This window comes from Myotis brandtii, unplaced genomic scaffold, assembly GCF_000412655.1.
Source record: "Myotis brandtii unplaced genomic scaffold, ASM41265v1 scaffold180, whole genome shotgun sequence".
NCBI lineage: Eukaryota > Metazoa > Chordata > Mammalia > Chiroptera > Vespertilionidae > Myotis > Myotis brandtii.
Genome location: NW_005356675.1, coordinates 732,745 through 759,635, shown reverse-complemented (window position 1 = coordinate 759,635; position 26,891 = coordinate 732,745). Strand labels below are relative to the sequence as shown.

The 26,891-nt window shown below is 53.7% G+C and overlaps 1 protein-coding gene across 1 annotated transcript in view; it reads right to left on the bottom strand.

Moving 5' to 3' along the window:
* Positions 1-17,599: 17,599 nt before the first annotated feature.
* KLHL30 (kelch-like family member 30) overlaps positions 17,600-26,891 on the bottom strand; it is an 11,524-nt gene continuing 2,232 nt past the window's right edge. The window contains exons 3-9 of the mRNA XM_005863731.2: positions 26,276-26,888; positions 24,807-24,942; positions 22,988-23,074; positions 22,365-22,520; positions 20,964-21,152; positions 20,112-20,257; positions 17,600-18,664 (exon numbers count right to left, since the gene is read on the bottom strand). Coding sequence (XP_005863793.1) covers positions 18,413-18,664; positions 20,112-20,257; positions 20,964-21,152; positions 22,365-22,520; positions 22,988-23,074; positions 24,807-24,942; positions 26,276-26,888 — 1,579 coding nt within the window. The 3' untranslated portion in view covers positions 17,600-18,412. The remainder of the gene's footprint in view (positions 18,665-20,111; positions 20,258-20,963; positions 21,153-22,364; positions 22,521-22,987; positions 23,075-24,806; positions 24,943-26,275; positions 26,889-26,891) is intronic.

The window sequence follows — 26,891 nt, the reverse complement described above, 5'->3', positions numbered from 1 at the left end:
ATGGACCACTGGGGATGGGGCACGACTATAAACTTGATGGAAGTCAACACCAAAATTTTCTCAAAAGGGAAAGATAAATAAATGGGAGGCAGTCAGGTGTTATGGGACTTCATTAAGAGAAAAGCCCTCTTACCCTAGCTGGTTTGGCTCAGTGGATAGAGCATCAGCCTGCAGACTGAAGGGTCCCAAGTTTGATTCTGGTCAAGGGCACATGCCCTGGTTGAGGGCTCGATCCTCAGTAGGGGCATTCAGGAGGCAGCCAATCAATGATTCTCTCTCATCATTGATGGTGCTCTCTTCCTCTCTGAAATCAATAAAAATATTTAAAAAGAAAAGAAAAGAAAAAGTCCTCTTGCCCAGCCAGTGTAGCTCAGTGGTTGAACATCGACCCATGAACCAAGAGGTCACCGGTTCAATTCCCAGTCAAGGCACATGCCTGGATTGTGGTCTCGATCCCTAGTAGGGGGCATGCAGGAGGCAGCCAATCAATGATGTTTTTTTCTCATCAATGTTTCTACCTCTCTATCCCTTTCCCTTCCTCTCTCTCTAAAATAACCAATAAAAACATTTTAAAGAAAAAATCCCCTCTGCCTGGCCAGTGTGGCTCAGTGGTTGAGCGTCGACCCATTAACTAGGAGTCACAGTTTGATTCCTGGTCAGGACACATGTCCGGGGTGGGGGCTCAATCCCAAGTAGGGGGCGTGCAGGAGGCAGCCAATCGATGATGTTTCTCATCGATGTTTCTATCTTTCCCTCTCCCTTCCTCTCTGAAATAATAAAAAGGTATTTTTTTAAAAAGAAATATAAAAAAGCCCTCTGGCCCTAGCTGGTTTGGCTCAGTGGATAGAGCGTCAGCCTGTGGACCAAAGGGTCACAGGTTTGATTCTGGTCAAGGAGGAATCCGTAAAGGGGGCTACATGTACCTTGGTTGCAGGTTCCTCCCTGGCCCAGGCCCTGGTCAGGGCTTGTGCAGGAGACAACCAGTCAATGTGTTTCTCTACATCGATGTTGCTCTCTGCCTTTCCCTCTCTCTTCCACTCTCTCTAAAAATCAGAAAAGTATTAAGAAAAGAAAAGAAAAGAAAAGAAAAGAAAAGAAAAGAAAAGAAAAGAAAAGAAAAGAAAAGAAAAGAAAAGAAAAGAAAAGAAAAGAAAAGAAGAGAAGAGAAAAGAAAAGAAAAGAAAAGAAAAGAAAAGAAAAGAAAAGAAAAGAAAAGAAAAGGAAAGAAAAGAAAAAAGCCCTCTGGATCATTTCTAACCTGAAAGCTGTCATGACTTAAGTTTTGCTGCCATCTCACTTCCCTGCATGTTGCACCCAGTATAATATTTACTTAGAGTCTGAGGGCATACCATGCATCTCTTTGGTTTTTACAATCTAATCATGAGATGGGTGTTGTTGTGGTTGTTCTTGTTTTAATATGGCCTATCTACTTCCCATTGGAAGCACTCAACTGTCATTATCATTATTAACCTGATTCCTGCTAGTTGTACAATTGGGGACTGTAACTTTAAGGATTAATCAGGGCCAAGGGTGTAAGAACACAATGGTGTAAATTATTATTACCATCTAAAATTTTCCAGAGGCTAGGAGGACAGTAAGAGTTTCATATGTACATTTCCTGTGCCTGAGCAGCATTATAGAGGACCATGTTTTTATAACCACTTCAGCTTCCATCTGAATTAATATAGTTAGTAATTTTTGTTGGGTTAGGGAGTAAGCATCTTCCCATAATGGGGTTCTAGCATTTGTCAACGTAAGAAAAATCCAAACCTGTGCATAATTTTTATGAGTTTATTTGAGCCAAACTGATGACAATTCTTGGGAAGTAAAATCTCAAGGGATTGAGAAAATGCTCTGGATGGTGGCAGTTTTGCACCTTATTTTATAGATTACAGTCAAAGGAGGAATCTGTAAAGGGGGCTACATGAAATCCTTTCTCTGGGATTGGATAATAAGGCAAAATGGAGGGACACATAGTTCTTTTACATTGGTGGGTACAGGATTCTTAGCTATCAACATTTATAGCACATGGAGATGGTATATTCGAGAACAAGATATCAATGAGGAATTCTGTGTGTCCTGCTCTGATGGAAGGTTGTGCCCTGAAGGGTCTGTAAAGGAAATAACCCTGACATTTAAAATGTATGTCATCCTAGATGCAAAAGACAACAGACAGGCCCTGACCGGTTTGGCTCAGTGGATAGTGCATCGGCCTGCGGACTGGGGGGTCCCAGGTTCGATTCCGGTCAAGGGCATGTACCTTGGTTGCGGGCACATCCCCAGTAGGGGGTGTGCAGGAGGCAGCTGATTGATGTTTCTCTCTCATCAATATTTCTGACTCTCTATCCCTCTCCCTTCCTCTCTGTAAAAAAATCAATAAAATAAAAAATAAATAAAAAAGACAACAGACAGGCTTAGTTAAGGTAAAGATTGCCTTTAAAAATATATCTATTTTTATTGACTTTAGAGGAAGAGGAAGGGAGAGGGAGAAACATCAATGTGAGAGAGAAATATCAACAGGCTGCCTTCTGCACACTCCCCACTGGGCATGTGCCTTGAGCAGGAATCTAACTAGATACCTTTCAGGAGGAAGTGCCCGTGTGGGGAATTGAACTGGTGACCTTTTAGTACATGGGGCAATGCTCAACTAACTGAGCCACACCAGCCAGGGTGGTAAAGAATGACCTTCCTCAAAGAAGATACCGGCCTAGGACGTGACTACCTGCATGACTACATGCAATGACTCACTTTAGTTAGGAAGGTTTTTGTTTGTTTAATCTTCACCTGAGGATATTTTTCCATTGATTTCTTAGAATGGAAAGGAGGGGGACGAACACAGAGAGAAATCTTGATGTGAGAGAGACACATCGATTGGTTGCCTCTTGACCAGAATTGAACCCGGGACGTTTTAGTCAACCGACCGATGCTCTATCCACTGAGCCAAAGTGGCTAGGGCTAGTTAGGAAGTTTAAATTTCAAACCATCCTAAGTGGTTTCTTTGAGTTTCTGAGTTTGTAAGGCCACGATGCAGGCCTCCCCTGAACTTGTCATGTGGTCCCATTTTGTCCACACATTTACACATAAAATTCCTTTCTCAAGATTCCTTTTCTACTGGTCTTCTACAACTTCTCTTGTCTTTCTTTTTACTCCTTCAGAATTAATATTAGTACAAACTACTTCCTTTTAACTCCTCTCAAAAACACACACATCCCTTTCCTTCCTTCTGTAATAACATTCCTTCTAAATTTTCCAAAGAGAAACCATAAAAAATACTATCAATAATATAAACATTATCTTATACACCTTCAGCAATTATTAAGTTGGGCTACCAGGTTTGAGAAAAGCCCAGAGAACAAGTATAACTATTATAATGACCAATATTATTAGTGGACAGGTAAAGACAATCAAACGAATGATTTTTTATGATCAACATCAATTTTTAGGAATCTAGGTGTTGTTGATGTCTTCGGATAGCTATCTCTGATGTCAGTGACTCATCCTTTTTTATTTATTTTTTATTTTTTAATTGATTTCAGAAAGGAAGGGAGAAGGAGAGAGAGAGATAGAAACATCAATGATGAGAGAGAACCATTGATCGGCCGCCTCCTGCACACCCCCCACTGGGGATCGAGCCCGAAACCCAGGCATGTGCCCTTGATCTGAATCAAATCCAGGACCCTTCAGTCCCCAGACTGACGTTCTATCCACTGAGCCAAACCAGCTAGGGCGAATGTCTCTTTTTTTAAAAAATTTTATTTTATTATTAAATCTTTATTGTTCAGATTATTACATTTGTTCCTCTTTTTTCCCCCCCATAACTCCCCTCCACCCAGTTCCCACCCCACCCTCCGCCCTCACTCCCCACCCACTGTCCTCATTCATAGGTGCGCGATTTTTGTCCAGTCTCTTCCCGCATCCCCCACACCCCTTTCCCCCCCTCAAGAATAGTCAGTCCATTCCCTTTCTATGCCCCTGATTCTATTATAACCACCAGTTCATTCTGTTCATCAGATTATTTATTCACTTGATTTTTAGATTCGCTTGTTGATAGATGTGTATTTGTTGTTCATAATTTGTATCTTTACCTTTTTCTTCTTCTTCCTCTTCTTAAAGGATACCTTTCAGCATTTCATATAATACTGGTTTGGTGGTGATGAACTCCTTTAGTTTTTTCTAATCTGTGAAGCTCTTTATCTGACCTTCAATTCTGAATGATAGCTTTGCTGGATAAAGTAATCTTGGTTGTAGGTTCTTGGCATTCATCACTTTGAATATTTCTTGCCACTCCCTTCTGGCCTGCAAAGTTTCTGTTGAGAAATCAGCTGACAGTCATATGGGTACTCCCTTGTAGGTAACTGACTTTCTTTCTCTTGCTGCTTTTAAGAGTCTCTCTTTGTCTTTTGCTCTTGGCATTTTAATTATGATGTGTCTTGGTGTGGTCCTCTTTGGATTCCTTTTGTTTGGGGTTCTCTGCGCTTCCTGGACTTGTAAGTCTATATATATTTTATTGATTTTTTACAGAGAGGAAGGGAGAGAGATAGAGAGTTAGAAACATCAATGATGAGAGAGAACCATTGATCGGCCGCCTCCTGCACACCCCCCACTGGGGATCGAGCCCGAAACCCAGGCATGTGCCCTTGATCTGAATCAAATCCAGGACCCTTCAGTCCCCAGACTGACGTTCTATCCACTGAGCCAAACCGGTTTCGGCTGTAAGTCTATTTCTTTCACCAGGTAGGGGAAGTTTTCTGTCATTATTTCTTCAAATAGGTTTTCAATATCTTGCTCTCTCTCTTCTTCTGGCACCCCTATAATTCAGATGTTGGTACACTTGAAGCTCTCCCAGAGGCTCCTTACACTATCTTCGTATTTTTGGATTCTTTTTTCATTTTGCTTTTCCGGTTGGGTGTTTTTTGCTTCTTCGTATTTCAAATCTTTGACTTGATTCTTGCGATCCTCTGGTCTGCTGTTGGGAGTCTGTATAATATTCTTTATTTCAGTCAGTGTATGCTTAATTTCTAGTTGGTCCTTTATCACAACATCGAGGGTCTCAGTAGATTTCTTGAGGATCTCACTACATTTATCGGCGGTCTCACCAGTCTTTTTGAGGGTCTTACTAAATTTATCAGCGGCTTCTAGACAGTTCTTGAAAAACCTTAAAAGTGTGGTTTTGAACTCTATATCCAGCAGTTTGCTTTCCTCCATTTCTGTCATTTGTGTCCTGTTTCTTTGTCTCCACATTTTTTATGCTTCCTTGTGTTGATAAAGTGGTTTTCTGTGCTAAGTGTCCTCTAGGGCCCAGTGGTTCAGCCTCCCCAATTACCTGAGGAGGACTCTCTTGGTGGACCCCCTTGTGGTCTTTGTGCACAGTCTTGTTGTAGTTAAGCCTTGATTGTTGTAGGTATCACTGGGAGGGATTCACCTCCAGGCCAATTGGCTGTGAGAATCAGCTGTGTCTGCAGCGGGAGAACTTCTGTCCTGGAGCTCTAGGGAGGTGCTAATCTAGCCTCTGCCTGAGGCTATCCAGCAAACGCCTCCGTGCAAAGCTTGGGCGGGGGGGGTCCCAGGGGATCAGCAGGGCGGGCAGAGCGAGCAGTTATGGCTGCTCTCCGTCCTGCCTTCAGAGGCCCCGCTTCTCAGTGTCCCAGCAATTGCTGCAAGTACCTCCGAGAGAAAGCTGCCCTCGAGTTCCAACTGATGCCAGACAGTCCCGCTTCTCCCGTATGAGTCTGGGTCCTCAGAGACTCGCCCGGAACTGGAGCTCAGAGCCTGAGACTCCCTCCCGATTGAAAAAGACAACCGTGCCCTCAGCCGCCAGCCCGCTCCGCGTGCGCCTCTGTACCTTAGTATTTTACTTCCACACCGCACCTCCTCTGAGTCTCGGTATGCGTTTCTCTTTCCTTCTAGTTGTAGAATTTCCACTCAGCCAGCCTTCCTGTGGTTCTGGGCGATGTCCGTTCCGTCTTTTAGTTGTATTTTTGAAGTGGTTGTGCGAGGCAGCAAACTCCGGTGTTTACCTATGCCGCCATCTTGGTTTTCCCCGAATGTCTCTTTTTAATAAGGTTGGTTCATGTGCCCTTCATTTAGATGCATAAGCAACCAGTAACTGTTTTACAAGGAGAAAGTGTATGTTTACCAAAAGTGGTAGATACCAGGTTGAGGAGCATCATAAAGAGAGCTTTTGGCCGAGGGAGATTAAAAGTGTCTGAAAATTTACCTAGCTGAATTGTAATTGTACCATTGGTACATTCCACTAATCCAGAGGACTAGGGTGCTAGGCACAGTGAAAATGCTGTAGAATAGGCCAAATGGTATAGGTGGGTTGCCCAGTGAATGAGTCTCTTCCGTCAGTGTAACTTAGAGGGAATTCCCCGATTGGACATTATTTTTTTTTCAATAGCAATTTATCTACTGTTAGGACTGTTGCTCTCCTGCAAGGGAATGCCTCAACCCAGAAAAAATATGCAAATCATAACTAGTATATATTTGTATCACTGAAGTGGTGGCATTTGGATAAAATCCAATCATCATACCTCACATGGAAGTGGGAAATGTCCTTGGGACCTGTGGATTTGACAGACAGAGCATCTGCTATACACTTTACCAGCTACAGTGGGAGGAGGTTTTTAGTAATATTATTTATTCCATGAAATCATCAATGAGTTAGCTTATGTACAAGTTGAAGTTTAGGGAGTTGGGCCCCGATAGGTAAGATTGTTTTCTGATGGGGTCCAAACCATATCTGTTTGTCTGGCTCGAAGTTTCCCCCTTTTTGTTGCCATGCCCTCTTTCTTTCTTCTGCCATCGTCTGTTAACTGTAAACGGCCTTTCACTTATTTAACAGGCAGTGAGAAGCATTCTCGGGTCTGGGTAACTTATCTGTTCAATGCTGTGTGTCTAGCTGCATGATTTCCTTTTGCTGCAGAAAGTCCTGCCATTTTGAATAATTGCCAACTGTCTCATTTGCTGTATGATGTCTAATAATTCTTTAAGCTGTTCTCCATTCTGTATAGGCTAACCCGAGGAAGACAAGAAGCCTCGCAGCTTCCACAATATTCCAAAGTCATAAGCTACAGCAAAGGCATAGCTACCATCAGTGTCAATATTGGCTATTTATTTGGCCAATTAACAAGCCTAAGTTGGAACAATTAATTCAGCTTGCTGGGCACATCTCATTCAAGTAAATAAGAACCTTCCACCATATCCACATGGAAGTTATTGCATATCCAGCTCAGTAACACCCCTGCCCATCTTTCAAAGATCCATCTGTAACCAAATTAAGTCAGCATTATCAATAGGAGTTTCCTGTAAACCATTCCAAAGCAAGAAGGTAGTTAATAAGCAAAACACAATAGTGGATGCTCACCCTGCAAAGAAGGTAGTAAAGTTGCTGGGTTAAAACTGTGACATCGAGTTAAAGTGCTATTAGGTGCAGAGAGCAGGAGAACTTCATGAGAAGCCTGTCGGCTAACTCCGGAATCTGAGTGTGATGGGAGCTCAGTAGAGATTCAGCCAGTGGAACAGCAATGAAGGGGAGCTCGTAAGTATCTCCGGTTTGTTTACTTAACACGTCTACAGCAGAGCTGGTCGCCATGCAGGGAGGGAGCCCTTTGGCTGCCGAGTCTAGCTGTTGACTGTGATAGCCTTCTGGTCTATGATGATTTCCATGTTTTTGTTATTTTCATGTAACAAGGAAGAACGTTTATAGGTAAGTTGTCCCAGAGCAGTAGCTAGTTCTTCCTCTGGAGCAGTGGTTCTCAACCTTCCTAATGCCACGACCCTTTAATACAGTTCCTCATGTTGTGGTAACCCCCAACCATAAAATTATTTTCGTTGTTACTTCATAACTGTAATTGCTACTGTTATGAATCGTAATGTAAATATCTGATATGCAGGATGTATTTTCATTGTTACAAATTGAACATAATTAAAGCATAGTGATTAATCACAAAAACAATATGTAATTATATATGTGTTTTCCGATGGTCTTAGGCGACCCCTGTGAAAGGGTCGTTCGACCTCCAAAGGGGTCGCGCGACCCACAGGTTGAGAACCGCTGCTCTGGAGCTTCTTCAGCTTGTTTCCCTTCTGGGTCCTGCTCGTCTTGAGGGGTGCCCTCTGTCACCTCCACATAGATTCTTAGTCACCTAAGAATACCCAAAACTCAGACTGGAGGGAGTAAATGCCTCTTATTTTTGGAGCTGAACAAACTCAGATTCTCATTTATCTACCCAGAGGTTTTGTTCAGACCTCTCAGTAAGCAATTCCAACTGAAAAGCCAGCCACCTTTATTTTTCTCCTCCTGTCCCTGACTCATCTCAACCCTTAACCTTTAGTTCACCTTGAGAATTTTTTTTTTTTTTTTAAAGAATAGCCCAGGGTCTCCTACCTTAAAACAAGGAGGTCCAGAATTCCAAGAAAAGCTTACCCAGGCCCTAGCTGGTTTGGCTCAGTGGCTAGAGCATCAACCTTCGGACTAAAGGGTCCTGGGTACGATTCCGGTCAAGGGCACATGCCTGGGTTGTGGGCTCGATCCCCAGTGTGGGGTGAGCAGGAGGCAGCCAATCAATGATTCTCTCTCATCATTGATGTTTCTATCTCTCTCTCCCTCTCTGAAATTGATAAAAAAAAATATTTTAAAAATAAATAAGTAAATAAATAAAAAATGAGCAAAGGACTTGAATAAACATTAAAAAAGCTCACCCAGGTTCACCCATGCAAACAGGGAGCAGGTGGGGCACAATGGATCCAAGTTGGATCCACAGGGTGGTTCTGGGTGAGCTTCTGTGGTGGGTTTCTGGGTGGGTTTCTGTGGAACTTTGGCGACTAATCCAAGTGTTGATGTAAGAAACGCCCAAACCTGTGGATAACTTTTATGAGTTTATTTGAGCCAAAATGATGACAGTTGCTGGGAAGCAAGATCTCAACAGATTGAGAAAATTCCTTGAAAAAAAAAAAAAGGCAGTTTTACAGCTTATTTTATACATTAGGATTAAAGGAGAAGACCTAAAGAGGGTTACATTAACTCCATTAGTGGTAAATTAAGGGATGGGAGAAAGCAAATGGGGGAAATCTCTGGGATTGGAAAAAGTAAAACAGAGAGACACATAATTCTTTTACGTGAGGGGCGGGTATAGGATCATTAACTATACGCATTTACAGCACATGGAGATAGATGTATGCGGAAACAATGAAGAATTCTGTCTCTTGTTCTGCTGGGAAGTTGTGCTCTGAAGGGTCTAGAAAAAGGAGATTACTCTGATATTTCAAAGATATATAATCTTAGATGCAAAAAGATAATAGATGGGCTCAGTTCAAGTAAAGATTGACCTTTGTCAAGGAAGCTACAGCCTAGGACAGCCGTGGGCAAACTACGGCCCGCGGGCCGGATCCGGCCCGTTTGAAATGAATAAAACTAAAAAAAAAAAAAGACCGTACCCTTTTATGTAATGATGTTTACTTTGAATTTATATTAGTTCACACAAACACTCCATCCATGCTTTTGTTCCGGCCCTCCGGTTCAGTTTAAGAACCCATTGTGGCCCTCGAGTCAAAAAGTTTGCCCACCCCTGGCCTAGGACGTGACTGTGGCCATGATCTCTCTTAGTTCAGACCAGGGGTCCTCAAACTTTTTAAACAGGGGGCCAGTTCACTGTCCCTCAGACCGTTGGAGGGCCGGACTATAGTTTAAAAAAAAACTATGAACAAATTCCTATGCACACTGCACATATCTTATTTTGAAGTAAAAAAACAACAAAACAGGAACAAATACAATATTTGTATTTGCATGTGGCCCGCGGGCCGTAGTTTGAGGACCCCTGGTTCAGACCATCCTATGCGGTTACTTTCGGTCTCTGGTCTCTGAGTTAGTAGGGACGCCATGCTGGCCTCCCTTGAGCTTGTCAGGTTTAGTATGTGGCCCCTTTCGACCACAATGCCCACTGCCTGTCTGTCCCCCCCCTCCCCCAAGGTTATGGCATGAGGGCAGCACTCTGGGCTCTCTGCTTCCCATCCCGCCCCCCGCCCCCCACAGGCTCCAGCACCCGGTGGCCACACAGTGCACTTTGTTCAAGCGTGGGGCAAGGCACAGCTGAGGAAGGCACCTCCTGCGGTCCTGCCATCCACACCCGGGCACGATGTTGACCTCTTCTGAGAAGACAGGGGCCTCACCCTGTCTTATTTCACAGAGGGCAGCACCTGCGACGAAAAGCAGGTGGCCCTGCTCCACAGCCTGGGGCAGGAGCCGTGGGTGATGCTGGGTCCCGGGGAATCCTGCATCCTCCACAGTCTCTGCTGCTGAGCCCTTCAAGCCCTGTCCCAGGGGTGGCTTCCTGTCCCGGATGGGCAAACAGGAAATGCTCTCACTGTAGAAAAAGCCTGGTCTTAGGTGTTCCTTGTCCCTTGTGATCCCAACTCTCTACCTGTGGGATGTGGGGATGATGATAGAGTTGTTTGGGGTGGGGGTGTTTAAGGAAGAAACTACCCTCCCAGCCTGAAAATGTGTGTCCCCAGGGGCCGTGTGTCCCACTGCTCCCTGAGGACGCCTTTCAAAGCACATTCGGACCCCAGAACAGTTCTGTCTTTGTCTGTTTAGCAATGAAAAAAATTATCCGTGGAATGAAAACAATTGAAATGCCGTGAGAAGCATGGCTTGTGTAACTTCTACTTGACACAGTATGTGCACTCACCTCACCCGCACACATTCAGCAGTTTTATCACAATAAGGACATTTGCTCCCAAGTCTTCGGAGGTGTCGCTGGAAAGCCCTCCAAGAAGGAAGGATTCCTTGGTGGCTTCTCGTTTCCGGCCCCACGAGGAAGGCTGTCAGGAAGCCTGGTGTTGGACTTGTAATGACGTGTTTGTGTGTGTTGGAGCGTGTGCTTCAGTGTTGAGTACTAACATTTTGTTCACTTTCCTTCATTTGAGGAGACTTTATCTGGGACCAGAGGTCGCTGAGGGTGGGATTCTCTTGGCTGAAACCTGCGATGGGCCGGGAGAGTGGGGCTCCTTCGCCCAGGAGATGCTGCTCTGGGAAGGGCCACACTCAGCACCTCATCCCTTCTCACAGGCCCCAGGGATGAGCCCAGGGAGGTGGGGGCTTGTCCAGGGACACACAGCCTGGGCTCAGACCAAGGCCACGGCCACATCTTCACAGACACGCAGTCTGCCCATTAGGGCCCTTTCTATTCTAGCCGGTGTGAGATATGAGCTAGAGGATCAGCTCAAAGGTATTTATTTTGTATTTATTTTTATTTTTAAATATATTCTTATTCATTTCAGAGATGCAGGGAGAGAGTGAGAGAGATAGAATCATCAATGATGAGAGAGAATAATTGACGAGCTGCCTCCTGCACACCCCCTCTTGGGGCTCGAGCACACAACCTGGGCATGTGCCCTGGGCAGGGATCGAACTGTGACCTCTTGGTTCATAGGTTGACGCTCAACCACTGAGCACACCAGCCGGGCAAGGTTATTTATTTATTTTTTAAAAATTTTATTGATTTTCAGAGAGAGAGGAAGGTAGAGGAAGAGAGAGAAACATTGATGTGAGAGAGATATAATAATTGGCTGCCTCTGCACACACCCTCCTGGGGATCGAGGCCACAACCCTGGCTTATGCCCTGAGCAGGAATCGAACTGGCAACTTTTCGGTGCACAGGGATGCCCAACCAACTGGGCCACCCAGGCCAGGGCAGCTCAAAGGTTATTGAGAAAATTGGCCCTGCTTTTTCCCTAAGAAGCAGGTGCCCCATGTTTGGGATTTCCTTCTGCGGGCAGCTGGGAAAACACGTGTGCCTGGCCGTTCTTAAACCCAGAGCCTCCCCGCTGGGAGGGGTGGGACGCCAATCGGGCAGCCCACGTGGCAGAGGAAAGGGCTCTGCTCGTGGCCCGCCTCTCGGGGAGCTCCTTGGAGTCTCGGTCTCCCTGCCGAGAGCTAGGGTTGATGCACATGAGCCCTCGGCCTGCTCTCGGGTGAGCTGGGTTCACGGTGGGTGCTGTGTGGGGCCATGAGTGAGGCCTGCGTGGCTTCTGGGCTGCTGAGCGGTGCAGGTTCCTGGGCTAGGCCGCAGCACCACGTCACGGGGGTGTCCTCACACAGGGTCCAGGCCGTGGGGGCCATGGCAGAGCATGTTCTGAGCCCAGGCCAGACCCAGCTGTGAGTCTGTTCAGCAAGCCGGGTCCTTGCATGGCCATCTGGAGCAAAGGTTGTGTGTGGCTTTGAGGAGGCACATCTAGGCCCTCCCGGACTCAATTTGCTGGTCTGTAAAGTGGGCATGATAATAGCTGGTGGTCCGGAACCCTTGTCTGGGGACCACTCATAAGTGAGGTGTGAGCTGACACAGCCAAGGCCAGGAGGAAGGAGGCAGCAATGCTCACCCCCAGCACGGAGGCCGGATGCTTGGGGAGCCGCTTCTGGGATTCTGGCCACAGGGGCACGAGGCACGCTGCTCTCAGGGTCAGATGCCATTTGGGCTAACCTGCATCCTGGGAAGGTGAGGCTCAGACTCTGCCCCCTTGGTGACACCGGAAATGTGTGGGGACAGAGAGACCCAGTTCGAGGCACACGTGATCCTCAGGATGTTTGTGTGACATCATTTCCACCTGACAGTGGGGGGCTGTGGCTGCCTGAAGCCGGCACTGAGGACTGGAGCCGTTGCCATGTGAAAACAGAGATTTTCCCAAACAGTGAACAATCCTGGTGATGTCACAGGCCTACAGAGGACCCAAATCAAATTGGTTCTGGTGCTGGGCAGCGCCTGTAACACTATCTGAGGTGACGACACAGCCTGGCCCGGGGCAGGAGAGTTCAGAGGGCGGGGGCCTTCAGGTGGGCCTCCATGTGTTTCTGGGGTCACGTATCTAAAACCACGCCTGTCAGAGGAGGCTAGGGCTTAGCAAAGAATCACCCAACCAGACGACCCCAGAAACAGGGTTTCAATGGCACTAGATGGCCCCCCCCCACCCCCCGGCCCCCCGCAGCCCACAGGCCTCAGTGGGAATCACCCAACCAGACGACCCCAGAAACAGGGTTTCAATGGCACTAGATGGCCCCCCCCACCCCCCGGCCCCCAGCAGCCCACGGGGCCACAGTGGGGGCAACACGGGGGATGAACAGATCCCAAGGCAGAGGTGCTGAGCGAGGGGCCGCAGTAGGGGCCCTGCGTGTGGCCTCCCCCACACGCCTTCGTGCCTGGCTGAAACCTAATCCTCATTCTTGGGCCCTCATGTCACGGCCTCAGCCCTGGCGGCCCCGCGGCCTGACGCAGTCAAGCTGTTTCCGCTCTCCTCTCTTCCTCCAAGGGAGGACCTTTGCGGGTGAAGTCATGGGAATAAAAGCTCCCTTTGTCCCCCAAACAGTGGGAGCCTGAAGTTGACTTGCTGTGTGGCCTCCCTCCTGGTGTCCAGGCAGGCGACCGTTGCTGTTTGCCAGAGCCCTCCCCGCAGGTGACATCATCTAATTCTCAGATCATGTGAGTGTCCCCCTTGCTCAGACGAGGACACCGAGGCTCAAGTCTTTGCACTGGCCCAAGGTCACAACGCCACCCAATGAAACCTCGTCCAGGTCCGGCCCCCACACCTTGAGGTCAGCATCTCTGAAGAATCCACAGACTCAGCTTAAGTCAGCGCACCTTGACTCAGTTCCCGCTGTTGTCAGGTGCAAGGTCAGCTGCTAGGAGCCAGCCCCTCCCGGACAGGTCCTTGGGCACGCTTACCTTTTCCACTTCTGCCTAGTGTGTCCCTTGGGTTATTTTCTGCAAATGTTATTGTGATAGGCAGTTAGATTGATATGAACTGAGTAAGGACAATGAACTGAGAAGGTCACCAGGGCAGAAAGCCCCAGGTGCCTAGTAAGGGGCAAGACTGGGAAAACAAGAACCTCCCTCCCCTAGCATATCCCTGGTCATGCAGTTTACACCCCTGACCCTTTCCTCCCTAGAGATAACATCTAGGCCTCAGCTGTATTTCAGCTCCAGGCCTGGAAAAGCAGCAAAACCAGATAAGCTACGCCTTGTCTGCCTCAGGACCAGCTGCATTGACTGATGACCCCCTGCCCTGGGGGCTGATCGATCAGAGGAGACCATGACCCTGAAAGGACACACCTGGGAAGCTGATGAATAGTCTAATGAGACCCTCCCCTGAGATCTCCCCTAAGATTCCCACCTGCAAGAGAGATGACTACCCTCTGTGCAAGGGGAGCACGCCCGTGCCTCTCCCTTCCCCCTTCTTCCCTGTATGGGACCCCATGAGACCTGCAACCAGGGGAGCAATGGGCATTGGCAGCTCATCCCAGGATTATCCCCAACCTGTCTCCCAGCCCCTCTTTCCTCTGGCCTCCCAGGGAGCCAAAGCAGCCCAGCCAGGCTCTCTGTGGCTTCTTCTATGCTAGACCCGTCCTTGTTCCCTTCCCCAGCTTTCATAAACGTTCCACCTAAGTGTGCGTTTGCTGCGGCAATAACTTCTTCCTTCCTTTGCTGCACTTGGTCTCTTGACTGAAATCTTTCCTTCAAGACAGGAAATGAGGTCTCATCGTCTCACCGGTAATATTATCATGCTTCTAATAGATTAATTTAAACAATTACACTTTAGTGCACCTTTCAATTTAATGCAAAAGGTTAGATATCCATGACTATATTTACCATTTTGGCACGAATCAAATTATTATTATTTTAATTATCAGAGAATGAGTAATATTTAAAAAATATATTTTTATTGATTTCAGAGAGAAAGGGAGAGAGAGAGAAACATCAATGATGATAAAGAATCACTGATCGGCTGCCTCCTGTATGCCCCCTACTGAGGATTGAGCCGGCAACTCAGGCATGTGCCCTGACTGGGAATCAAACCATGACTTCCTGGTTCATAGGTTGACGCTCAACCCCTGAGCCACACCAGCTGGGCAAGAATCCAATTCTTAAATGTGATCGTGGCTCACCTGGGAACCAAAGGGAGCTGAGCCCAAGTTGGCTGTGACCAAAATCACTCCAGCCCCTGGTCCTGAGAAGCCCTGGGACAGTCTATCCGCTTTGAGGAAGTCCCGGGGGCTCCTGGGTGTTCATTCCACACAGGGAAGAACTTGCTCCACGAAGGCCTCACCACAGTCCATGTCATGCTTCACTCATCAGCTTCATGCCTGGCCGCCCTTCTATGCTGGTGCTGGGGCTTCAGGAGAATCAACGGCAGCCAGGCTTTGCTTCAGGCTGAGTCCCGCACTGGGAGCGATGACGAGTGACACAGCCCTGGGAGCGTGAGCATCCTCACCTCGCCTGTGGCTCGGACCACCCACTCCGTGAGTCACTCCCAGATTCCAGGTCAGTACAGTCATTCTCACCTAACATCTTTGACAGGTTCCCGGACTTCAAGCACAGCCAGGACACATAGCAAACTAATGTTACCGTAGGCTCACAAATATAAACGAGAGGCAAGTTCATATGGCATCTCATCAACATTGTAATGGAATGACACTGAATGAAACGTTATTTAAAACCTGCTGCCTGACTGGTGTGGCTCAATGGTTGAGTGGTGACTTATGAACCAGGAGATCATGGTTTGATTCCCGGTCGGGGTATATGCCCTGATTGCAGGCTTGGTCCCCAGTAGGGGGTGTGCAGGAGGCAGCTGATCTGTGATTCTCTCTCATCATGGATGTTTCTCTCTCTCTCTTTCTCTTCATTCCTCTCTGAAATCAATAAAAAGAATTTTTTTTAAAAAGAACCTGTTGTAGTCAGTTTCCACTGGGCCAACTGGTTGATCTACCAAGTGGAGCAGTGCTTGAAATTGACTACAGCAAACTGTCATGTGACCAGTTCATTTAATTACAAACATTTTCATGGGAGTGTCAACTGCCTGATTCTAGCAATCACTGTCCCTGCCTAGTCCAGGGAAGATGCTCAGTAATAAAGGGTCCTGTCTGGGATGTCCTAGAAAACCCAAGTCAGATGGAAGTGGTGGGAAACATCCCCAGACCCTGACTCACCTGGAACCTTAAGGGAGGTGAGCCCAAGTAGGCTATGCTGAACCTGGCTACGGAGGACATCGTGTGGTCACTGAAGACTGGGGTCTGCTGGGCAGGTGGTGGTGCCTCAGTTTACCCAACGTTGTCTGTGGGAAATACAGCACGCACCCACCTGGCAGACATGAGCACCCTGGTGCTGGGGAGGTGGTTTCCCCGCCTCACCCTTGTGGGCCTGAGAATTTGGTGGGCTTTTGCACGTGTTCCAAGGTTGTCCACCCCCTTTCTGGAAGTCCGCAGTAGCCCCAAACCTTGTATCCCTGGGACTTTGGTACAGGAAGAGGATGGCTTGGCTTGCTCTGTGGTGTTCCTTGTGTGAATTACACCTGTCCTGTTACACGAGCACCTTGTGAGAGTGTGGTGGTATGCTACAAAGCTTCCGCGGCCCGTGGCACCCTGTCTACCCTCCCCCGCCTGCTGTCTGCCCCCTCAGGCTGGCCGCTATGCACAGTGTCAGTGGCCTGTCTTCCCTCTGATTCTGGTTGGGTTTGGTCGGGGGAGGCGCTATGGAGAGACTGGGGGGCAAACATGAGAGTGAGGTTGGGTCCCTATTTTGCCACTTCCTCCCGCTGGGCTGCAGGTGGCAGTGGGCAGTGATGTGTTCCTTTAGCAAAGGCCCAGCTCCTGGCAGCCCTCTCTGCCCTTGTCCCTGGGGCAGAGGGTGGTGACAGCTCCGCTAGCCTGGGAGGCTTTCCAGCTCTTGCCCACACCTGGGAAACGGCCCTTCATTAACCCTCTCCCATCGCTCAATTTGAGGTGTCACATGTTTCCTCCAGGGACCCTGAAGGACATAATTGGTCTGATCCAGCCCCCAAATAAGGGCAGCTCAGCCAATCAGAAGAGGGGCTCCCACCCTGGGTATTGCCCCCATTGCTGAGGGTGTGCAGGAGCAGAAAGCAAGCCCAATTCCAGGACACCCGTTTGTGATCAAAGCAAGTCCATTTCGACCTCTGAGTCTTTGTTTTGAAACAGCGCTTGGCTGAGCACCTTCAATAACTACCTAGAAAATGTTTCACAGAATTTTCATACAGAAAGATTCCAGGGTCCCAGAAACCTTCACCCTCATTTTCACCCAGCCTGCCAGCTGAATAGGGGTCCTGGGTCTGGGGCTGGTGTTCCTTTGGGAGCAGACTCCCAGCAGGCCCCTCGGCGTCTGGGGCCTGAGGGCAAACTCATTCTCCGCAGGGAATGGGCATGAGGAGTCAGGTCTGGGAGCAAAGTGGGTCAGATCCACGAAGCTGGGGGCCCAGGGACCCTCCCTCAGAACCAGGATGCTGGGGGCACCTCTGGTCCCCGGTGGGGTTCAAGGAGGAGCCCATGGGTTGGCCCTGGAGAGGAACCCCAGGTCAGAGGGAGAGATACTGAAACTACCAGGGCCTCGGCCAGGCTGTATGGGGCTGGAGCAAGCTGGGCCCAGGACCCAGACCTGCAGGCCTGTGACCCTGACAGCCAGTAACGAGGCTGGAGGGCTACTCAGCACCCAGTGAGAACCCTCATTGTCCCCTTGGTGACAGGCCTCATTCAGGATAAGTAAGAAGGAGCAGGGGCCTGGCCACCTGAGTTCTGCTATGTGCTGGCAGGAGGAGCCCCTACAGGATCCCTGCCCCCGGGCCCCACTCCCTGCATCCCACCCCACATGGCCTCCTGCTGGGGACCTCCATCCTGAGGAAGAGCCTTTGGATGCAAACCACCCCGAGAAATAGAAATCCTGGCCAGAGAGCACCCCTCCTGCTCACCCCTGAGAAGGCTTCGCTGACCTCCCCGGAGCCCCTGTGCAGGGAGAGGACCCCCTCTCCTGTCCACCGCACACGACTCCTTCCTCCAGTGCCTGAGTGGGTGCTGCCCTCCCAGGGGCGCGGCACAGAAAAGCTGAGCGGGGCCCTCCTTTGTCCCCAGAAGCAGCCTTGGGGAGACAGGTGCCAACAAGCAGAGGCCGAGAAGGCGGGGGGGAGGGGCAAGCCAGCAGCCACCTGAGCTGCCAGGGGGCCCTGGAGCTGGAGCTGCTGGCCGTGGTCACACAGCTGGGGGCCAGGCTGCCCACCCTCCCCAGCGGCTTCAGCGCCCGGGCCACTCTGTCACCCCTCGTTTGTGCACCTTCCTCTCCAGGGCCAGCCCATTGAGTTCTCACAGTGCTTCCCGGACCCTTGCTCCTTCCTCTGAGGTCTCAGACACCCCTGTGGGCCGGGGAGCTGCTTCTCCCTCCCTCTGGGCGTCAGAGTCCCAGCCGCGGCCGCGGGTTAGCTCAGAGTGGGTGTGGTGGCCGCGGAGACCAAAACCGTGTCCTTCTGATGTCCCTGGTGCCCTGAGTCCAGCCCCCGCTGAGTGAACAAACAAGCAAAACTAAACGGGGTGCTCCCACGGGGGGCCAGCTGGCTGCCTCTGGGGGTGCCGGGGAGCCTCTCAGTGCTCCTGGATGGGGCTGAAGGGCTGGGTCCACTTGGAGACGTCCAGGAAGACGGTGGAGGCGCAGTGGTAGAGCCAGAGGCGGGGCAGGGCGCCGTGGCGGATCCAGGCGTCCCTCCTAGGGTCATAGGCCTCCATCTCCACATGGTAGTCACCATCCATGCCCTGCCAGCGGCCCCCCGTCAAGTACAGTGCGTCACCCAGCGGCACCAGCGCGCCATTCTCGTGCAGGCTGTGCAGGGACTGCACCTGTGGGTGGTCAGTGGTCAGTGTCCAGTGGGTGGCCAGAGTGTGGTGACCAGGGGACGTGCAGAGAGGATGCCAGCACCCCGCCCAGCGTCCCGTCCAGGGCACCAGCACACCTGGGACTGGGATGTCACTCTGGCTCCCTGTGACTCTCCTTCCCCTCCAGCTCCTCCTGTGGGGAGCCCCCACTACCCGCCTCCCTCCGGCTCCCAGCCCAGGATGATGTTTCCAGCCGCCTAGTGCTCCCCGGGGCCCAAATCTGCTAATTTCTGGAAGCCGGGGTGAGGGGACAGGGAGGCCTGAGCCTGGAGCTGCCTCCAGGGTGAGGTCTGGGCTGAGCCTCTGACTCGCAGCTGCTCTCTTGAAGGGGACAGATGTGGCCTCAGCCTCAGACACATGTGTGGGGCCACTTGCTCCATGGGCCCTCCACTCAGCCCCTGCACCCCTGGCCTTGGCCCATGGCTTCAGGAGTGTCCTGGGTAGGGGTGTGGGTCAGGGCCAGCAGCCACCTAAGGTCCAAGAGAGATGTGGGCGCTCCTGGAAGAGCCCGGATGGCGGTAGGAGAGGTTTGTCTGTGGCCTGCACCTGAAGGCAGTACTGGGTGGTTACTGCCCCCCCTCCCCCCTGCTACCCGCCTCGGGCCTGGAGAGGGCAAGTGCAGCCACATGGCTGGGACCCTGCCCAGAGCAGTGGCGTGAGCCGAGGCCCAGTTAAGCGGACCCTGGCAGCGTGTGCCCTGCACCTGCTGTGCCACCGTAATGGGGCCTCCGGTCAGCTGAGCACTGACGCCAGGGGACAGCTGTGGGCAGTGGGATCGAGTAGGCCCTGAGTGGCCAGGCCTGGGGCGGCTGCAGGAAGCAGAGCCACCTCCTGGGCTCCAGGGACTGGGAATCTCAGGGCAGGTGGAGGGCCCAGCACTGACCAGTGCTGAGGCCACGGCGGGCTCCGGGCACTGCCCTCCTTCTCCAGAAGAAACAGGAGAAGGGTCAGGGCTCTGGTGCCGCCGAGGGTGGGTCTCCAGATGCCCACTTCCTACTCCCTGCCCTGGGCCAGTGGCAGAAGAGAAGGGGGTGCTAAGAAGCTGGCTGCTCCCACCCACCCACAGCTCAGGAATCTGCACCCTGGCTCGACTTCCTCTGTGGACGGAGACTCCCTCCCTCTTGGGCCTGGCCCTCAGTGTGGCTGAAGCACTTCTGGCTGAGACACGTTTTGCACCCAGCGAGGAGGACAGGCCGCCCCATGCTGGGGTCAGAGCACTCAGAGTGACCGGTCCCCCCCGTCCTTGGCTCTCCCACCTCACGGTCTCAGCCCAGGGGCTGGGCCCTCATCTCCCCTTCACTGCCCTCCCCTGTGGGGACACCCCCAGGTCCCGCTGTCCACAGGCCTGCTCTCTGTGGTGTCCGGGTTCCTGGGGGTGGGAGTCACACTGGGAGGCAAGGCTGAGGCCCACCTTCTGCCACAGGTTGGCCCCGGGGTCGTACACGTAGACCTTCTTGGTGTTGTCGCCGACCAGGTAGAGCGCCCCCTGCAGAGCCGCACAGCGAGGCGAGGACAGGTACTTGGGGAGGAAGGGCGAGGCGATCATACTCCAGGCTTCTGTGGGGACACAGGGTCTGAGGCTCCTCCAAGACAGCACCCCCTTCTGAGCTGGGGAGTGAGCCCTTGCATGGGAGGTGGGTCCACAGACCCGAGCCCACTGCTCGCACCTCACTTTCTCTGGACAGGTGGAGGGGTGTGGGGGCTTGCGGGAGGGGCTCAGGGGCAGGAGGCCCTCAGAGCCTCATCCTCAGGTCCTGAGCAGGGCCTTGGTCTGGCAGCCACCCCACCCTCACCAGCACCCCGGGCCTCGCCTCCTTCTTGCCCCGTCCCCTTGGTCTGGGAACCTGGGGCCCCACCTGACCCTGGGGCCCGCTGGTCTCCTGTGGGACCCTCACACCCATCCGGCAGAATGGGTCCTAGAACATGTCCACTGTCCAGGGGACAGAACAGAGGGCGAGAGGTTGGGCTGGGAGGGCCACCGAGCCAGAGACAGCCCAGCTGGAGCCAAACTCTGTCCCAAAGCACAGAGACCGAGCTGCTGCCACTGGGCCTGGTGGGTCCAGCCACTGCTCCCGGCCATGAGGCCAGTTCCGGGCAGATACAGCCGCCAGACAGCTTCCCAGATCTGGGGCTGGGCTTCCTGTCACCTGCCCTGGGCACTCTGCCCCCAGCCCCCCTGGCCGCTAGTCGGGTGGGGCTGTGGCTCTGGGCAGGTGACCCCTCGTTTCCCCCCTGGGCCCCACGTGTCCGCTGGGTTCCCCACCTGTGACGGGGTTGTAGCACTGCAGGGCCAGCGCGTTGTACTTGCAGGCGCTGGAGCCCACCAGGTAGAGCCGGCCCTGGCAGCTGGCCGCGGAGAAGTTACTGACGTACTTCAGGGCCGGGCTGACAGGCGTCCAGGTGTCTGTGTAGGGGTCGTAGCTCTCCACCTCCACTACGTCCAGGGTGGTGCCTGTGAGGGCGGGACAGGGCTGCAGGGGGCGGGGCCAAGGGCAGGTTCCTGGAAATGCAGGGCCTGGGCTTTGCAGAGAGGCAGGGACCACCCTGCTGCCCAGGAGGGGCAGGGAGTGGGAGGCATGGCCTCAGAGGCAGATGCCTTTCCTCCGTCTCAGAGGGAAGTGAGGTCCGAGAGGTGAGGGCATCTGCCCAAGGCCACATGACCAAGGAGTCGCATGGGAGGTGGGCACCCGTAGGCAGGAATTCCTACCTCCAGGATGGTAACGGGGCCTCGCAGTAAAGCCCGGCACAGTGGAGGGGTGCTGGTGGGAGCCCCCAGGAGGCTGGCCCCCAGGCCTCTCATCGTGGGGGCTGTAGGTAGCCCCCACCCCAGCCCCCAGCAGAGCCTGGGGGTGGTGATGACTGGGCTCTGCGCTGGGTGGCAGGGCAAGCGTGGGGACCCCGAGTTCCTGGGGCTCGGGACCTGTGCATGCCCCCTGCTCTTGGGCTGCGCATGACAAGCCTGAGGGACGAGGGGATGGCCAGCACAGGAGGAATTCCGAGTGGCCTCAGGGCCAGTGGGGCCCCTACAGAAGCCTGGGGAAACTTGCTCAACAAATGCATTTTGTTTTTCAATATTCATCCAACTGCACGTGTCTCCGGGGTGACTCTGAGGGGGCTCTGGGAGGAAGGAGTTAAGGTTGGTGCCCATCCTCAGGCTGGGCATGGTGGGGCAAAGGTGACAGCAAAGGGACCCATTGTGGATCCCCATACCCCAGGGACTTCACTGAGGAGGGGACCCCGACCTGAGATTCTGGGATGGGAGTAGCTCTCTCTGCTGACCCCTCAAGGGTCTCCTTCTGGGGACTGACTCGTCCTGTTTCCTGGGTCCCTGGAGTGCATCAGAGTCACCCGGCGCTGGCTACCGCAGGCCTGAGCCTCATTCCAGGATGTCCAGTGGCACAGCCCAGGGGGAATTCTGCTGCCCAGCTGCCCGGAAGCCCTGGCGTGGGTCCTGTTTACCCCAGACGGTGAGCTCCTGAAGGCAGGAGCAGGGGCAGTGCCCTTGTCGTCCCTGGGGCCAGCATGGGGGCTCTCTGGTCCCCAGTGAGGGCATGGGGGTGGGGAGCCATTGTTGCAGGATTGAGAGGCCACCAGGCTGCAGAGAGGTGGGGAGGGGGCTCAGAGGAGCAGGAGGCAGCCGGGGGCGATGGGGCGGGTGCCTTACCGCCGATGACGTAGATCTCCCCGTTGAGCGCCGAGCTGGCGTGGTTTGTGCGGGCCTTCAGCATGGGCGCCACCGGCCTCCAGGCTGCCTCCTTCATGGGGAAGCACCAGGCCTGGGTGGTTGACCAGGTGTCTGTCTTGGTGCCCCGAGAGCCACCTGCCAGGAGAGGTTCTGTCCCTGAGGTGCCCGTCAGCCTGGGGTCTCTGAGCCCGTGGGGACTGGGCATCCAGGGTCCTGCTCCCTTCTCCCCAGGCCAGGCCTCCGTGCTGCCGGACCCCGGGCTGGGTGGGACCACGGCGGCACAGCTAGCTGGGTGGCTCGGACAGGTCCCTCCTGCTCCACAAATAACGGGCGCGAGATCAGTGGCTCAAACCCCACCGTGGAAGCTCTGAGATATGAGAGGCAGAATGACCCCTTCCCCTCACACGGTTCCGTCTTGGGAGGACCCGGCTGCAGAGCGTGGCAAGGCCACCTGGGTCCACGTCAGGCAGGGACTGTTCCCTGCACCCACGTGTGGCCCCGTGGCCCTAAAATGTCCTCGTTTTCACCCCATGAAAAGCTCTGGAAGAGTCTTGACTAAACTGTGGGATCCACCAAGCGAAGGGGGAGCCCCGTCTGCCCACCTGTGACGTAGACGCTGTTGTTCAGCGCAGCCAGGGAGAAGCCCCACTTGTGGAAGTCGGGGAAGTCTGGGAGCGGCGTCCACCTCTCTGGCAGGAGGAGAGAGGCAGGGTCAGCATGCAGAGCTCCCTGCTGGGGCCTCCGCCCCTCACACCTCCTCTGCTCCGTGGTGCAGAGCCGTCCCCTCACCAGCAAAAGGGTAAGGGGGGACGCCGCTGCCGCAGCAGTGGGGGCCACCCCAGGGGGCGGGGTCCGAGGTGGCCCTGGTGCTCCATGTGCATTGCCAGGCCCGGCTCCTGGTGGCCCCCTGGAGCCTGGCACCCAGACAGTCACAGCACGGCCCCAGGGTGAGCCGAGAGGCGGCCAGACTCCAGAGGCTGCTCTCACACGACCCTGCAGTTGACCCCACTGACCCCAAATGGACCTTTTGGTCTGGTCCCACCTCAGTCAGAGAGGGTAAGGGGCCTGTTCTCTAGTCACTAGTGGGTTATAACAGAAACATCATTCATTCCCGAATTCCTCACGCATTTGCCCTGAGCCCCTTCTGTGCTCATGTGAGCCAGGGGCGTGCAGGGGACCAGACGTGGGCCTGCAATGGGCAGAGTGGTCCACACCCAGCTCTCCTGCACCAGCTGTGTGGCCTGGGGAAGCCTGGCCTCAGTTTCTTCATCTGTGGAATGGGGATGATTCCCACCTCCCAGGGACATGTGGGACAACATGAGATGCCGTGTGTCTGTCACACAGCAACTGCTCAGCCAAAGGTAGCTTTTAGGACAGAGGAAGGCACCCGAGTCAGACCTGCCTTCGTGGAGCTACATGAGGTCAGCTGAGGCATAAAAATGAGACAATAAAGGCGGGAATATTTAAGTCCTCTAAGTGGACACATTTTGGGTTTTTAGAGAAGGCTGTGGGAGAGACACAACCTTGGGGATGTCCCTTGGAAAAGTCTGTTTATTGTTGACAACAGTTTTCAGAACACGCAGAACTTCGGGCCTTGCTGGGCAGGGGCTCTGTGCCCTCCTGACTCATGTCTGTGCCACCCCATGGGGATTGCCCAGGAGTCAGTCACCAGGCCTTTGCCTGCCAGCACCCCCCCCTGCCACCCTCCCAGTGGGATCCGAGGGACAGCTGCTTCGGGGCTGAGCCAGCCGAGCTCATTTTCTGATGTCAGGCCCGAATCCCCTCTCGTCAGCCCCTGACCTGGGACAGCCGGCCCCAAGCCCGCCAGCCACTGACGCCATGGGGGTGTCTGGGGACCTGCCCAGCAGCCCCAGGACACCAGCCAGCCTGCATCAGTGTTGCCCAAAGATCTGCCTGGGCCAGTGTGCCCTCCCCACCCCCCACAGGAGAGGCACATCCAAAGGGCAGGCTGGCCCCTGTGCAAAGGAGCCCATCTCACAGATGAGGAAACCGAGACTCGGGGAGGTAAAGTGACTGCTCAAAGGCTGCAGTTAGAATCCCATTCGGGCAGATCCAGAACCTGAGTGCTCACCCCCCAGGCTGCCTGCACCCCGCTCTGAGGCCACAGGGGCACTCAGGGCACAGGGCACCAAGAGGAAGCAGCTGCCAGGCCACCCATCCCATACCGTGTGGTCTGGGCAGCAGAACCCCTTATTGGGGTCCCATGGCCTAAAAGACAAAACCGAGGGCTTTGGCTGAAGGGAGAGGGACTTGCAGTGCCCCCCACTATCAGCTCCCCCTCCCACAGTCTCGCCCACAGCCCCCTGAGGCCCAGGCACACCCAGGATGGGCCTGTTGTCTGTGCACCTCACAAGGGCTCCTATCGGTGGCAGGCGGAGCTCTGGACACTGGAGTACTCACTGGCTTTGGTGTTGTAGAAAGCGAAGTTCTCGAGATGGGGGGCGGGCTCCTCGGTGCCCTCCTCAGCCTCCTCCAGGGCCCGGCCGCCCACCACCACCAGGACCTCCTCCAGCTGCTGGGGCAGGGCAGGCAGTGCCTGTGGGCCAGGAGGGTGCAGTCAGAGGGAAGGGTGGCGGCTGTCCCTGCGCTGGCAGGCCTTGGCGGTGTTTTCTGAGGCAGGTAGTAGCCTTGACATTTGGGGACAGGGGTCCACAGGTGTGCTTCTGTGTTGGTGCACATGTGTGGGTGGGTAAGGTTCAGTGTGTAGGCCTCTCTGTGTGTGTGCCCATGTATGTGCATGTGCCCAATGTGTGTGCGTGCCCATGTATGTGCGTGTGCCCATGTATGTCCGTCCGTGTATGTGCATGTGCCCATGTATGTCCGTCCATGTGTGTGCATGTGCCCATGTGTGTCCGTCCATGTGTGTGCGTGTTTCCGTGTGTGCATGTGCCCAATGTGTGTGCGTGCCCATGTATGTGCATGTGCCCATGCATGTGCATGTGCCATGTGTGTGCATGTGCCCATGTGTGTCCGTCCATGTGTGTGCGTGTGTCCGTGTGTGCGTGTGTCAATGTGTGCATGTGCCCATGTGTGTGCGTGTGCCCATATGTGTGGTGACTGCATCAAAGCACAGAACAGCGAGAGTAGGGCAGCTGCCCCTGTGCCCTGAGCGTGAGAGCAGCTCTCCTTCCAGTGGCCACCACACACCTGCCAGAGGTGTTCCCGCACCCGCCTTTGGAACTGACCCCAGACTGTCCCCAAGCCCCCAAATAAGCCTCCCCCTGAGCCTGGAGCCCTGCTCTCCTGGGCCCGCATGTGCACACCCAACTCGGATGGCCCTGGCAGGTGAGAAATGCTGAAATGGCCCCACCCTAGTTGGTAAGTAGCCACTGTCCAGAGCTCCCAGGACCTAAGGGTTCCACTGGCCCCTCCTATGGATGACCGCACCTCCCTCCACCAGCAATTACAAGGTGACTCCCTCATGGGGCAGGGCCCCCAGCTGGCTCCACCCCGGGGCTGGCCTTTGTGCCTGGTGGTTCAGGGCCACCTTGCGCCTCATCCCTGGCCTGAGCATGGTTTTGTCTCCAGACTTGGTTGCTGAGACATCCTCTGGAGCAAGGCCCGAGCAAGCAGCAGGTGGACTTGTCGGCTCCCTGTCCCAGACACACCCTGGCCTGTCACTTCATCAGGACCTGCCCTGCCTGCCAGCCCCACTGCCAGCAGGATAGGAAATTGCACCCATAAAAGCTCGAGCAGCTTCCTAGGGGGCAGGTGGTAGCGGCTGCCATGCCTGCCTGTGTTCCTGTTCCCCTTCTCCTTATGTTTGACACCCATGTGCACAATCTGTACTTGGGGTGAGTGGTGCACTCTCCATCCCCATGCAGGTGGAGTGTCTGAGCTCCCCCTCCCTGCTCCCCTTCCCCACTCACCCCATCATGGCCCTGGGACAGGGCTGCTTGGCACGCCTCCGACTCCAGGATGAGTGGCTCTGTGGCCAGCAGCTGCTGCACGCAGGGCCTGGGCACGGCATCCAGGCGCACCAAGTTGAGCAGCTCAGGCAGGTGGGCGGCCCGGGCCTGTGGGTCGTGGCGCACCCAGCGCAGCAGGGCCTCCAGCCGGCTTTGTTCTGGCTGCACCTGCAGCAGGTCGCTGGCCAGGCAGGTGGCCAGCCGGTCTTGGGACAGCTGCAGGAACTCGTCCTCCTGTGCTACCGCCTCAAAGTTCTCCCGTAGGAAGGCCCAGGCCTTGGCCACCACGCCCAGCAGCCCCTGCTGCTCCCCGAACTCACAGATGCCCAGGCAGTTGGTGGCGTCCAGCTGCTGCTGCAGGTACCGGCCGCAGACCTTCTGCACGGCGGGGAAGTGGAGGCGCGCGGCCGTGCGTGTCAGGGCCTCCACGTTGGCCTGGGTGATGGTCAGCCGGCCCGTGTACACGAAGTCCACCAGCTGCCCCACCACGGCAGCCTCCACGTCCCACAGCTCCACGCGTGCCGCGAAGCTCTCGGCAAAGTCGCCTGCGAACATGGCGTGGAAGTAGGGGCTGCTG